General features: G+C 32.9%; 1 protein-coding gene across 2 annotated transcripts in view; it reads right to left on the bottom strand.

Annotated features, from left to right (window-relative positions):
- The window catches only part of LOC143177082 (uncharacterized), a 55702-nt gene extending 42155 nt beyond the window's left edge, over positions 1-13547 (bottom strand). For both annotated transcript variants that reach the window (XM_076374858.1, XM_076374859.1), the window contains exon 1: positions 12403-13547. In XM_076374858.1, the coding sequence (XP_076230973.1) occupies positions 12403-12727 (325 nt within the window). In that variant the 5' untranslated portion in view covers positions 12728-13547. The remainder of the gene's footprint in view (positions 1-12402) is intronic.
- Positions 13548-15987: the final 2440 nt, after the last annotated feature.

Raw genomic sequence — 15987 nt, 5'->3', positions numbered from 1 at the left:
AAATGCGAATTTGAAAATATTTTGAGAATGTTTTTATGAAGTACATATGTGACAGCCAAAGTGCTCAAAATATAAATATTTCTTTGCAGTCGTTAAATGTTGGGAAAGACAGGGTTAAATGGTTTTCTGTATTTTTCATCTTGAGAGAAGTTTTCGAAACATTTTTGACGAGTTATTGATTATTTATTAATATAACAGATGTGTTAGAATTTCTCGACAGCATTATTCCCGATATAGTATGTATGCACGTAGTTGATTCATCGGTAATTCCTTTGCTTTTGCTATTAAGCAGTAAAAACGAGTTAACTCATAATTTGAATATGTTTCGACAATCGCCGAGATAAATCGATTCGTTGCAAAGATTTTATAATTGCAGTTACATAGGCAGTTATAAAGCATCTAATAGGTAGACTGGGACATGTAATTTGAGATGAATGTTATCTAGTACTGCGGGGCCATATAATGCACTTTTCAAATTTTTTGTCACCTTTACTTTCTGAAGTTGTTAGCAATTAATATTGGAGAATTCTTTTCGTTAATTTCTATTATATTTACCTTCACCTAACAATAACGTTGAATTCTACGATTAAAATATAATAGAAAAACGCTAAAGAATTATTCTTTACACAAATTTTATTGATTCTGGGTTTGTGAATATATCTGTTTCTGAATCTTTGAAATACTTCAAACTTTTTGAGGTAGATATACATAAAAATCTTTGCGATATTTATATCATAATTTACTATTATCTTTAAAGGAAAATGCATTGCAAACAGCAGACTCTGGGATGGTTAGGATAGCTACCAATAATTTTATCCTCTAGGATTATTTCAGTTTGTTCTTATAGTGATAAATTTTGTAATGAGAAGAACTTGTTTGGAGTTATTCGTTCATGTTTCCATATGTGTGGTTATAAGGCAAAACGACCTATGTCATATTTTTAAATAATTCGAATTAAAGTCTTATTTGTCAATTATTTCGATCGGCACTAAAAGGGTTAATACTATACTATTAGTAAACATTTTCAGTCGATGTACTGATTATTACAAATATGATATTAGAAATATTCGAATATAAATGATCATCCTAAACATAAAATGTTGATTCCGATGTTTTGATAGAAAATAGTAAGGTAAGTGTCACGGTGTTCAACCATGTCTCGGCAACTCAACACTAACATTAACTTTATTTAATTTTAGATTTCATTAGATTACTTTTGTAGATTTTAAGATCATCGCAATTTTTTTAAATGGAACGATATATTTTTATTATAATCATGGGTCGTAACGAAGAGAAAACTGAAATGCTTTTAATTTACGGTGAATGTAAGTGTAATACTGTAAAGGCGCAGCAGTTATACGCTGAACGATTCCCAGATAAAAGACATCCACCGCGTCACATATTTGGACGGCTACAATGAATAACAATGTACATTCATTTGAGTAAACTAGGCATTCACTTAGAGCACGTATCCAAAGTGTATTGAAAATGAGGGACAGCATCTTGAACACATTTTATAATTATGTAAGTCGTTATTTCTTGACTCACAAAACGTTTTTGAATTTTTCGCGTTCATTGTCATGTGAAGGTTATAGTACTCTAGGTCATTGGATTGATCTTGATTTGAGCTATCATGTAATGATGATAAAAATATGTTCCATTTCAAAAAAATTGCGATGATCCTAAAATCTAAAAAAGTATAATTTTGAGACAAATTTTTTGCGTACCTTAATATTTATCTCAAAATCAAGCAACTTTTTCCTCTGTCACTTCTTCCTATTACAAAATCTAAGAAATATATTCGAGGTGATCAAGATATTTTGTTCATCCTGTATACTGAGGACTCCAAGTTTGTTACCGTTTATGAAAGACTGGTCGCTTGACATAGTGATTGTTATTTAAAAACTAAAAGTGAGCAGTCGTCACCGAGAGACGCATGGTGGAACATTCTGGACTGTGCAAACCATCAAGATGAATCACGAACGAATAATGTACTGGGTGTAGTCCATTAGCTCAGAATGAGACTTTTTTAATCAGTTTTCAATAAATTCACATTCAATAGTCACTTGTGTGATTGTAATACCTTGTTTTCTTTGTTTTGAGACCCGTTTAGTAAATATATAATTTTTGCCTTCTGTATTTCCTTATTTTGAAAGCTATTTTTTATATGCTCTTTCATTCATTATTTTCCCATAAATTTAAGGTTTATTGTATTTAGCGAGTCATTTCAGTATATTATTTTCTGTTTCTACTATTGCAAGTACTTTTTGCATATAGTACATACTTAATATGTTGATAGAACTATTATGGATTGCTGTTTTTTAAAAAATGAAGTTCTAAGTAAATTCGTGATTAAGTATTGCATTGATTTTTTTATTGAAAACTGAATCGCCTTTTGAGATTATTTTTTTGAGTAGTCACAATTACTTAAAATAATTTTAAGTGCTTTACGTTTTCCTACATAATTTAACTATTAGTCGTATTGTCAAATTTTTTACATTTATATTCTACAATATGTGGGTAATATAATATTTCACTACATATAATCTTACGTATACATACAATATTTCGCTGTATATGTTCTAAAATAATATTCCATATTTATATATTTGTATCTGCCAATAATGAAAAATTCTTTATTCTCATTTATGACATAAGATTTTTACACTCAAGTTCATCCATTCTAGTCTGATTAGTAGACAAGTCGTAGTTAAAATAAATTTATTGGTATATATTATTTCCAGATAAGCACGTGAAATATTAAACTTGAAGATTGCAGACGCCACTCAGGCTTGGACAAAGCAGACTTTACAGGCCAGCAGTGTTTGCGGTGAACGGGTTAAATTAGCGTGACTTGCTGGCATAGAACTTTCCTTTATACGTTATCTTGATTTAGATCTAACAAAAACACAAATCAAATGTACTGTATATATTTAATTACACGGTTTTGAAGTTTTTAAAAGCAAAATGTTCGTCAACAATGATTGTAAACTTTGTTTAAATTAAATAAACACTTTAGCTGGCAGTGCCTTAATGATGAAATCTGTGTTGTTTGCGGACAAACTATTTCTCTTTATTTAGCGATGGAAAAATGTGATGCTGCCAATCATCAGTGTTAATATCTAAGTGGTTTATACATTATAGGCTTGAAAACTGAAAATTAGAAACATTCTTTTTGATATTTTTATGAAACATTACCAAAAATGTTAAAAAATTTGGTAAATCTAATAATTTGTATACCTTTAAATGTACTTAAGCTTTCGAGTGTTAATATTTCAACACGGAAAACCTAGTACTTGTTAAAGAGATTTCAACAGTATTGTAGAACCATAAAAAATGCAAGGGGCCAAAGATCTCTTGATGAGAGAGACGAGGTCATTGACCTTAAAAAAAGTTGGAAGCTTACACGCTTAATAAATTACTGTAAACTGGAGCCTGTTGTCGCAGTTGAGGGTTTGCACGAATAGTAGTTAAGCGAGTCGGTGATTTGTGCGATATCGTCCATCGTCGCTATCAGTGCCTGGAATCGAATGCACAGCTGAATCTTCTCCTAGTAATTTTATCCCGGTTAAAGGTTCAAATTCTCTCGACGAAGATTCCGTTTTCCCCTTGCTACATATTTGAAAAATAAACTTTAAAGCTAGTTCGCCTAGACCTGTTTACATGTTACATAGCAGTTTTCTTCTGCTACTGGAATTAAAATCAATAGACTTTACTCTATGATTAATGTTCAGTTACTTATCATTATATTTTTATAACTAGCTTCCAGTGGTAACTATCTTATTTCATGGTATTTTTCGATCGTGGGTTCTGCTACACTTTCGTGCGAGATATGTTGGATGATTTCAGTTGACTTCAGTCCTTGTTCGTTTCTAGAATTTCTTTGTTTCATTCCTCTGATTACTATGAGACTGTAAGTCTACAAGAAACCATTGATCAATAGAAAAAATCTATGGAATGTTTTACTCTTTGTCGCAAGCTATTTACAAAGATTTATAGTAACCGAGAATACGTCTAGTAAATATTTTGTTACGTTTTATACCTTCTTGTGTTCCTGCATTATTATTTTTGTTATCTTACTTCAGCTGTTTTATAATAAATATTTTTCGTAATATTCTTCGGCTTACACATTTTGTGAAATTTATTAAAATTGTATGAAAATAATATAAGAACTATGCGATATCAAAACATCATATTATTATAGAGTAGGTTTCACTATTGCAACCGCGCCGTACAGATGAATTTTTGGGGTGCATGGCTAGTTCTGCGCAAAACTTACGTTACCGCTGCTGTAGTTGAACGCAGGGCATTGTTCTTAGGATTATTTGAAAGTGTCGAAACAGGGTCAAAATTTACGACGCTCCTTCCTGCAGTATATAGGGGACGGTGGGCAAGATAGAGAAGTAGAGTAAAATAGATAACAGCTCGTACAACCTTATTTGAAAAGTGAGCGATAAAAGTAAAGAAGTATGTAGTGTTTGACGCTGTTTTAGTTATTTTTTGTCAGTCGTAGCGATTTTCACGACATACTATTGGGTGTGTAATGATCGAAAATTTCTTTTGAGAAGAAAAAACAGAAAATCGCAGTAAATACTTTGGTGTAATCTTGCTTTTGTGTAGATATTGTTCATTTACAAGGAAAGGCGTAATATTGTTCATAATAACGACCCCAAACCGTGTTTTTTCACATCTTGAATAAATTTAGTTTATAATTTAGTTTGTAAAAATGTTTGGTTAGTGTCAACAGGTATATGTTAGACAAAACGGAATTGGATAGAATGGATAGTATTCTTTTTGAAAAAAAGTTTTAGATAACCTGGACCATGTAATATAAATAAGAAGAAACAATATGCCAAGAATTGCAAGAGAGTCAAAGAAAATAGTAAGCGTGATTACTTTTACCATGTGTGCAAAGAAAAATATGAAGCCTTTCGCATTGTCGATTGGATTCAACGTTGAGGTATGGAGAAATGGAGATCAACTTCATTTACTTAAATAAAATTATATTTTTTTAATATTATCAATTGAGCCAACTAATCTGTACAACAAATTAAAATATTTCGTAAAGTAGTAGTTCGTCACTTGGTTTAAGTACCTTTCTGTAGAAACTAACTGCATCAATTGAAGTATTCAAAAATATGTAACTTCATTCAAAATAAGAAGTTGACTTTTGTATCTCATCTATACCTTTATCTATAAAACAAATTATTGATATCTGGTTATGCTTCTTTCGAAATCAAGCAAGTTTTGGCTGAAAAATTTCTCGTTAACAGTACTCGAATTATTAAGGAAGCCTGATTTAGTTGTCCTTGTATAACAATCTAATTACATATTCTAGACGTACACTATTCTAGAACTATCCTAAATAGTTATTTATATTTCCTCCATTTTCTAAGCGCAAAACGATCTAACAAGTAAATATTAATCAATGTATATTGTTCAAACAAATTATTATCTTCCTTCTAACATTTCATTTCGAGTATATCAAAAGAAATCGCAGAGGCAAGTAGCGTGCGGTTCGCCATAACCCAAACCACATCGATCGCGTATTTCATGCACGTGCACCGAACAAATGGGATTAGTCGAGTGACGAAAGTGTCCGCTTGAAACGGAACCTATCGTGCCGCTTGAAATTCCACGATGACGCAGAAGGAAAAGTAGCCGGTGGAACAGTTAGCCAGGATCGAGAGCTGCGCTACTGTTGTATCTATTCGCTGCGCCACCTGAGAATTTCTTGTCGACGTAAATCGTACAGAATCCTTGCCTCGATGATTAACCCGACACAAGATTGTTCCGTTTAATGAAACCACCTGGGTACAAGAAAATGCGAACCCACGTGTTCTGTTTACAATAATATGGTGAAAGAAAACGGCATTATCTACAAAATATGGAGAAGTTTATTTCATTGAAGTAAATAACTCAGCCAGACTACAAATTTTGTATTTCCCCTATCTCAGTTCGCAGGAAATGCCATGCGATCTGGTAAAAACGAATATACTACCTAAGTAAGAACTGAGAAGCTGACAAGCGGAATGGTACAGGTTACTTCGTTGACTCCACATAGTTGTGTCTTTGACGTTTTATCTAGAAATTATAACGAATCCCTAATCTCATGCGTACTGTACATGGTCGGTAAGCTGACACATGGAAGGAACATGGATCTAATTGATCCTAGCAAACTAAGTCAACCTAATTGGACACAATTATAGAGTCGGGCTACACGAACTTTCGTTATTGGTCGAATCGGTCACACCTACTAATTTATGCCTGAAAAGTCGCGTGATAAAAGTAGACATAAGTGAAGGAAATGACCTACTCCTCTTGTCCCTGCATCGTACTGACTGCCAACTTACAGGCCATGTATAGTGCTCACCTGTGCTGTGATTATTACAAAAAAACATTGATATATCCGCTATCACAAAAGGGTCATAAGAAGGAGACTATTCTACAACAAGTCACACCTGCATTCTTTTCGCTCGTTATCTTTTTCGCTACACGGTACTTAGCGTTGTCAGGGTCTGACTTGTATCATACTAAGTTCACCGTGAACTGTATCTGGGTTTATGGCAAATTCGGAGGCGTTAAATAATGATTCCTCGGCCAATTTACTGTTAGTGCCTGTACGATACAAGCCGGTCTGGTCGAGCATATTTATGGAGCGAGTTGCACTCGCCCGTGCGTTTGCGTTGCCGCTATTCTCTGCGATAAATTGGATCATGCCAACTTGTCGCTAGTTTTACAAAACGATCGTTCTTATTGTTGCTTATTATTGATCGTTCTTATCTTGTTGAAGTTATTTACGGTGTTGAAGCGGGAGTATTTCGGAATTACAGTGAATTCTTTTAGGTCAACGTACGTACAGAAAGATAAAGGACTGCATAATAAGTTTGTTACCGTGTTTTCCATATAGAATGTGGAAAAGTTTAAATATAACACGAAATAATGAAAAACGTTTCGAGAAGTTTTCTAAGCTGAATAGTACTTAGTGAGAACATTATAATTGAAAAAAGTATAAGATTTATATCCAATTTACATTCGATTTTGACAACGCATACATTTGTGTATTCCTCTTTTCGTTCTTATTGTGGAGTAAAACGTTTATCTATTTATTTTTAGTATTCTGAAGTTTCATACATAAAAATTGATTGTATGTATGTACTTTATATATATACCTATTTTTGCTTCAAATTTGAATACTTTCAGAAAATTTCTACCTTGTTCTTTAGTATATATTTCTCATTTGTAAGAAAATTTATTATTTATAAATACATTATTAAGGAATAATAATTATTATGTAAATATAGAAATTAATCTTGAGAATAAGTAAGATAAACAGAAATTTTTATATTTCTAATTAAAACAATTTGGTGTTTTTTCTTAAAAATGCTTTCAATCATAATAATACAGCATTTATAAACTCTGAAATATACCTACTGTCTTTAATATTATATTTTAAATCACGAATCAAATTTGAAGAGTTATTTTAAACAAATTAAAATTGTTATTTGAAAAACTTCTTTGCGCGCTCAAACAGCATATTACTCAAACAATTTCAGTAAGAAAAGACAGTATCGAAAGAATGAAAAAGTGATGAAACAAAAGCAAAAAATGTGCTTTTTTAAGTTTGAGAATTTCAAGCTGTCTGTGAAAGATCACGATGAGTCTTATAAAGGAAAACCCATATAATGGGTAAAAAAATCGAATTTGTTTTTTTACATAACTGAATAGTTTCGCATATCTAGAATACGTCCCTTAAGGTGGAGAACGAAATCCGGAAAGATAGCGTAGTTACAGCAAGTACTGTACAGCACATAAAGTAATAGTGTAAAAGTACAAGTCAATTTTAACAAAAACTTTGTAGAACTTTGTTTATTACACGAAAATGCCAACAAAAAATCAGTTATAAGTTTCCAAAAATTTTTAGTTACTTGTACCCAAAACTTTAGACGTTTTTATCTTAAAACTCTATTTTCCAAATTGGCGTGCAAGATAACTCTACAGCTATTTATTCGATTTATTTGTCACTTTGCATGTGTCCATATAAATACTTTCCTCATAAATTGAATCACTATTTATAATGATATTTCGACAAAGATTTTTGACCAAAATTGTTACTTTTTCTTCGAAGTACCGCCTTTTTGTCAGTTTTGAATTATTTCTTTCAAAATTAGGTTCAATTAATACGTATACTCATAAAGAAGATAAATCACTTTGAAGTTTTTGTTTCGAATAAATACAAACGGCACCGACGCTACATTGAACGTCGGCACAAAATCTCAATTCCGACACACTGGAACCATATTCAATAGTCTATGTAAGAGGGCATCCTTAAACATTCTTAGACATTATATTAGACTCTACTACACTGTACTCTCACTCTCATTGCCTTATTGCATTTGTGCACTCTAGTTACACTTAATTGTCACATCGATTAGCTTAATATTTAGTTATAACCGGTGTTGTAAGTAGAAACGTTACCGAAATATATTATATTGTAAAGTATAATTAATCAATCTACAGCGTTTCTCACCCAGGAATCTAATACTTGTTCTGTCGTACATCTCATACTAACCTCATTTATAAAATATGCGTGACGGAAAGGTCAGTGTAGGCCCAATGCTATTCTTTCATCACTTCACTATCTGAAAATTATTCATTCGTGATTCATTCACGGATTGCTCCCACAAACGCCAAACGTGGGTTGATTGCCTGACACCAATAGTAAATGTTGTAACCGACGTAGGATTTTTTCTCGATGAATCAATGATATTCACGCAATGTCCGTGGAAACTAAATTCGGAACAGGTTTCTTTGACGTCAACGATTACAGCTTCTCATCTTTCCTTTACACAAGTGGGAGGCAATCACATTAACTACCATTTCGATTTTAACTTTGTAACATACAAACGTTGAAGTAATCCGAAGACGTATGTATGTAAATTTTGTTGCATGAAACACGGTTATGCCTGCAACACTGTTCGTGCTTCCTTCGAGCACGACATCGTGCAGCGTGCAACACGCTGAAAAATCTGCCGATAATTTTTTCGAGAAACTGGATGTCGTTATGTGACGGCCGTTCGTAGTTACTTCGATCTTAAAGTTTCTATGCTATATTCTCACCCGTTCCAACTAATAGGTCTGCATTACCCCACTTTATTGCCTCGTAATTTCAGTCTCAAATGTCAGAAAACCAATATAGACGGTACACGAGGACGTATCGTCTGGCGGAGGTCGGCTACTCGAGCCCACTTTAGCAACTTACTGCCACAAAGTGGTTTACGATTCAAAAGCAGAGAGAGACAGTACTTGATAGTGCAGGGAAGTTCTCGCCCTGCGGAGCATTAGTGCTCACTTCTTGAAGCAGCATCAACGCTCTCGTATAGACTGCACCGCATAACCTGTTCCAGTGATCTAAGCTGGTTATCACAACCGTTCCCGTTTGTTTTGCCAAGCATAATTTACGTTTTTCTGAAAATCTATACCGGATACCAGGCCCATTAAAAGTTAACCGCTGGTTGTCGACCGATTATGGTTTACTGACAATTATAAGTAACCCTGTACTCGTTTTTTGGTCTGTTTATCAAGCAACAGGTTTCATGTCTTTTGATATAATGTATTTGACGAAAAATTAAGAAGACGATCTCACTCTTGTCCACTTTTTTGGCTGTTTCGTTTTGTAATATCCAGTGACAAACAGGATAATCTCAAAGGAATGAAATGAAGAGATTCGTGAATTTGATTAGCAAAAGTTTTTTAATGTATTTAATAATTTTGGTCGATTAGTAAAAATGATCAAACCCATGATGTGACAAGTGAATTAAGCTAATAATGTCAAAGATGTTATCAATTTTTGTATTAAAATTGAGTAGGTATAATATAAAACTTACTTTGGTTTGGAACATTTGTTTTAAACATCATTTTATTTGTTATTGTTACAGAATTAATACGGACCGTATTCACAGAATGCAGGGAGAATTTCTTCAGTACCGGACACTTAAAGTTTCTCGGAAATAAATTAAAAAGAATAATATTTTATGTTTTCTATTCTATTTTATTTATAAGTTAACAATATCATCATTTAAGATAAAACAACAGAATAACCAGTACTATTGTAATAGTTAACTTAAACCTTTGCTACAGAATTCTGAGGTATCATTAAGTAGTATCTAGAACCGGACACAGTAGAATGTTGCAACATGACTCAAATCAGATTCAATATAATTTGCAGCAGTCTCAAATGTAGTTATCAGAACATTCGAGGCTATCGGCGCAAGACTCGTGTACTCATTTTTCACAGCTTGAATCCTGAATCCAGTTTTCTTCATCGATTTCTATACAAACTGTGCACAGTCTTCGCATTTGTCACTTTCAGTTTTAGTATTCTCGTCTTCTTAAGCTTACTTTCTAAAGTCTTTTCTGTTTTTAATTCTTTTTTATTCCCTTTTTCTTCAGTTAATAATTTATGGAGAGATGCAGTCAGAATTTCATTTTTCTCAAATCATTTTGTCCTTGCTTCAATTCACTTCCTTTTAGTATCAGGTAACGAGGACAATTAGAAAATATTTTGGTAAATATTAGTGGTAGGACTAGTACATAGCTGTACATTTAATGTATTTAAAAATATATTTCTTCGAGAATAGTAGGCACTGAATGTGTCTCGTAGAATTCATTTTATACATTTATTATATTCATTCCATGAACCTTTTTTCTGACAATTCGTGTTACTTAGGTATATCTTTTAACTACTGAAACCAAAATAATAAAGACTAATACAAATAGGACCATACAAGATTGAAGTTTATACTGTCCAGCAATAAGGAGAAACATTCTGTCTAATAACGAGGGATTGTGAACCCATACAAAAAAATTTTGTTGTGAAAATCAATACACTGACATACACAAAATACAAAGGTAATTAAAAAAGTACATACTAACAGATATACTAACGCAACGCACAGGTCTTCTGTTCACAAAGATTGGTAGATATAATAGTTTATAATTTCTACGATGCACCAGCTTTCTGTCAAGCATAGCAATCAATCGGTTTGTTTAGTTGTATACACGCAACTAGAACAAGTTGAAACACACACTTTTTGCATAATCCCCCCTATCACTTTTGTTGTTTAACGCTTTGTCACGTTCCACTTTTTAAAGATACAGTTAGTGTTTGGTTTTAAAGAAACTCCTATTAAATCAGATAGAGTTAATCGCATACATTAATTGTGTATGATTGATGAGAAAAATTATGTTTTTAGATTTATTGTTGGCATCCTAATATCTTTCAAACTTCTTTATCACCGATACATTACATAGCAGAAGATATTATTTTACATTATAATTTAGCATACAATTCCCGCCGTTTTATTGAAAAATTTATTAAAATTTATTGAACTTAATTAAAAATTTATTTTGACCAGAAATTAATTGCGTTAGCAAATCGAAAAATGGAATGACAGCGAAAGGTCAAGTTGAAAATATGCTTTTGAGATTATTTTCAGATGACGAATTTAAATGTCCATGAATTACATTTGTAATAGCTATCCATAAAAATAAAATCCATTGTTTTTAATGGCAGTACAAATATAAATTGTGTAGGTTCGTTATCTTGTATGCATATATTCGTTTAAAGTGATTATCAAATCGAAAATACAAAAATCAATTAAAATTAAACAAATTTCAATGTTAGAGCAATGAAAGAGTGTATATAATTGTCAAAAACAAAGGTCATACACAGACGTTTTTTATATAATATAGGATATTCGATAACAGATGCTATAACTGCTAATATAAGAAAAATTTACATATAAATCTAATTATCATAGAGAGAGTTTGATAACAGATGTCGAAACTTTTAAGAAGTGATTCTATATGGTAAAATAAACGGAAAATTAAGAACGTCAAAACTGCGTTTGAGTTGAGTTTCGTACTTCTTAATTTTCCGTTTATTTTACCATGTAGAATCACTTCTTAAAAGTTTCGACATCTGTTATCAAACTCTCTGTATGATGATAGATTTATATGCAAATGCAGGTATGTAAAAGTCTAACATGAAAATAAGGCCAGTTGGAAATACCTTTTTATTCGGTTACATATTCAATGTATACAATAATAATGGTTGTAAAATTGAAAGATACTCTTTCAAAACCTGAAGAGAATATGGAAAGTTTATTACTTATTTTGCAGAAGAAAAAAGAAATATCCTTCACTCTTAGAATATCATCATAAAACTTTACAAGCAAATAAATACACTTAATGTGTAATTTTTCAAGTTGTACCTCAAGTATAGATTCTTTATTTTTATGAGAAATGAATCTTGTTTGTAGTTAGCTGTTTTTTGCATCTGCTTCTTTTAAAATTGACACAATTTGAAGTCCCAACACGACATATCTGTATGACACTTACCTGGATAACCTTCTGGGATGACTATTTCCGGTCCCACTTTGACATCATGCCGGTATCGATGTATTAATAAAGTTGCAGTAACTCGAAGTGATCTCTGTTGTTGTTTGTACAGCAGCACTGGTCTACCGCCTGTGCCCTCGAGTCTGACAACTCTTGGTAATGAGAATCTATCTAAGAATTCTCGAAGGGGCATGTAACCACCGCTAGAGCCGGAACTACCCTCGGCCGTCGCTTCTCTCGAGCTCGGCAGAGATTTGGGAAGTGAAAGCACTTCCTCACTAGACATCGTCGAAAATTCACCATTTGACCACATTGTTTTGCACATTTTATGTCACGCGTTCTTAATTCCAATCGAAAACGAGATCTTTCGTTTTTTCTGCGACCATTCGACGACAGGATCGTACATCGTTAAACACAGTCATAAAACAATTTCACTAGCGATTGGTAGAAGAGCTGCGGAAATGTCTTTAGAATGTTCCATTAAAATTTTTAAGAATGATACACTGTTTAATTTTATCTGTGCAAGAATGAATGTTCTATACACTTTTGACCACATTTTTATTTTCATGACATTTAGTTACTACTATCGTACTGGCACTGACAACCAATTAGTAATGAGTTGTTTAGTCACTTTCTTCGATTATGTCATTGATGTCTGGTAACTGCTATCGCTTTTCACTTCATGTTACAGAATATGATTACGATTAGCGTTGAAGAAATCGTTACCAATGCGAAACAAGATTGTTATCGGTCTCGTTTAAATTGAAAGATTCTTGCAGCTCTCTAGCGTGACCGAGAATTTGTTCACTATGCACTAACTGTTACTGCAAGTAACAGTACGCAGTGAGATCAATGATAATACTTCGACGATTATCTTTGCAAAAGTCGCGTAAGCCACTCAATCGTCCGCATCACAAGTCATTCCATCTAGTACCATGGAAATTCTCTCCTTAAATGTTTTCCTGTCCTTCGCAAGCAGTCCATCTTGGAAGTTATACTGGTCATCCTTATGCTTTCTTCTTCTTGCACAATGATTCACAGAAGGGAAAAACGTTGTGTCATTTTTCCGAACAGTTGATGATTCACTCATCCGATCATGATCAGTTTCACAATGTCACCGAAACTTAAGCCATTACATTCATAGAATCAAATATCGTTCCATCTTATCGAGGAAAGATTTGATTAAGGACTAGTCCATTTGGATAAGACAGAATCTGCAATGAATCAATCAATTCTTCTACCGTCGCAACAATACTTGTTTATTCTTTTTCTCAACATACAAAGTCATTTCACTGTAATTTAATTTCGATGGTACTTTCCAATACACAATATTTCACTTGACCTTCAAAATGTATCTCACTCACTAGTTTTACCGTTCTGTATTTGAATTTTGTTTTCAGGCTTTTTGACAAGTGGTCTTAAATTATATTTTAACAATCGTTAAGAAAACCTCATATTAAAGAGAAGTATAAAATACAAGATTAGTCAGGAGTAGGTATTTCCTGGCTATTTACACTGGTGTAATCTTTAAAAATTAAGCGTATAAAATTCAGATTTCAAGGAAATCCATTTTATTATAGATACAGAAGACTGTTTCTTGCTATAGAAATCTTTGATTTTTGTAGGTAAATGCTGATCAGGTTTGCAATTTTCCGTTGTGTTTTTTATAATGTACGATGCACAGTTCGCGAGATGCTTCGTGATCCCCGCAGAACTGATCGAACCGGTAGACGCGAAGTCACTGACGCCCGGCGTGACTGAGCTGAGCGTAAGAGGCCCACTGACACTAACACGCTTGCATATAGTTGTATCGCATAGTCTCCACTACACACGCCCTTGCCAGTGGTTGTACTACCAGTAGTGCAGGCAAAGTTGGCTTGGAGTTCTTCATAGGCTAACGAAATACGTGCCGATACTTGGTCGAGCTGCGGGAGATGTGGGCTTATTTAATACGGGTCCTATTTTGTTCGAAGAGCTGTTCAGCTTCGACAGAAGCGAATCGCCCCTAACAGATTTTTCTAGAAACGTAATCGAATGAGGTAAGCAGCGTTTCGTGTATGTGTTTCGAGTTACAAATATCAATAGTTTGACAACATACCATGGCATTTGCTAGCGGCGAAGTAGCGACCTGAAACTAAAGTGGATTTCGTGCGTGTTTCAGTTCATTTATGTACATGTCTGTTATCTCACTTGGTAGATTAGTATTTTAATTTTGATCTCGATAATGCAACAATTGAGTAGAGACGATGATTTTTGAATCTTGGATATTGCAATAAATTAAATGGTGGTAAAGTTTTTGTGATGTGCTGGATCGTAATTATGATATTGGTATTTGAGCGAGCTATAATAATTATACTTTTTCTGTATAATACATATATCAAGACGCTTTAGAGGTACAGGAGGAGCATACGTTTATTAACCGGCGTCTGATTACTGTGATCGTATAATCGGGGACGTATAATTTTAAAGGCTTAGTGTTATCACTTTGAAAATGGCATGTGATGATTGAAACGAATTATTTATATGTATATGAAACTACAGTAGCTATAATTTAGTTCGTGTTTGAGATTAACGAGTTGACAATAATTAATATCTCCCTTTTTTGTGTTTTAATTGTTTTCTTAAAACGTTACTAGAATTTTTGTTGATCTTATTTTGGTTCATAAAAAATATACTTTGAAAAAATGATGTAAAAATGGATAAATAGAAGTAAATGTATCTCAATGATAACATTATACACTGAAAACTATACTGCGTGTGTTTACTCTAAAATCTGTAGTGATTCAAACATTTTTGAAGTATCTTAGAATAAAATTTATAAAATTGATCAATGTTGTATTTTTAATCTGTTGTGTTTTGAGTTGATTAATTTTCAATCTTTTGTTTTATTGGACCTAATTTTAAATAACTATAATTACCTTAACACATAAGGACACAAGTCTCTTATATCATAAATGAATTTCCTTAAATTTTCGAAAAACTCATTTTAGTTTTAAATATAATTGAACATATTTGTATAATGTTATTTCCTCTGTTTCGGAAAATATTAAGAGGCTATAATGCATAAAATGGTTTCTTGTTTTGATTTCATTATGGTTGATTAGCCTTTAAATAACAATACACTAAAACTAAATTCGAAAAATGCCCTCTAAAATAACATTGCAGAAAGTACTTACAAATGTGAACTATTAATATGATATGTGGTGTTTTTAATGTTATAACTGTAATATCGTCAAAAGCAGTTTGACGAATAAGTACGCGGAAACGTAGGATTTCCATTCGTATAAAATATCGTCTAAACTAATACGTTACGCTCGTTGTAAAGTTTTACCCGCAATACCTTTTCTTATCAGTTGTCTCCGACATTAAAAGTGAATAGTACATGGTCCTTTTCGGAAAATGTATATTTCATTATATTATTTTATTCAGCTCTCTTCTATTCGACGATTCATTCGCGAGATAATAAAAATCACGAAAAAGAACAGTAATGGTTCCTTGGGAAGCTTGGAAAGTGGAACGACCTTGAGCTTCAGTGCCGAACAAATTCTAGCGTGAACACATACGTGATCATTACGTCATAGTTGC

This window comes from Calliopsis andreniformis, chromosome 3 (assembly GCF_051401765.1).
Source record: "Calliopsis andreniformis isolate RMS-2024a chromosome 3, iyCalAndr_principal, whole genome shotgun sequence".
Lineage (NCBI taxonomy): Eukaryota > Metazoa > Arthropoda > Insecta > Hymenoptera > Andrenidae > Calliopsis > Calliopsis andreniformis.
Note: the sequence above shows the minus strand (reverse complement) of the source record. Positions and strands in the feature narration are given on the sequence as shown.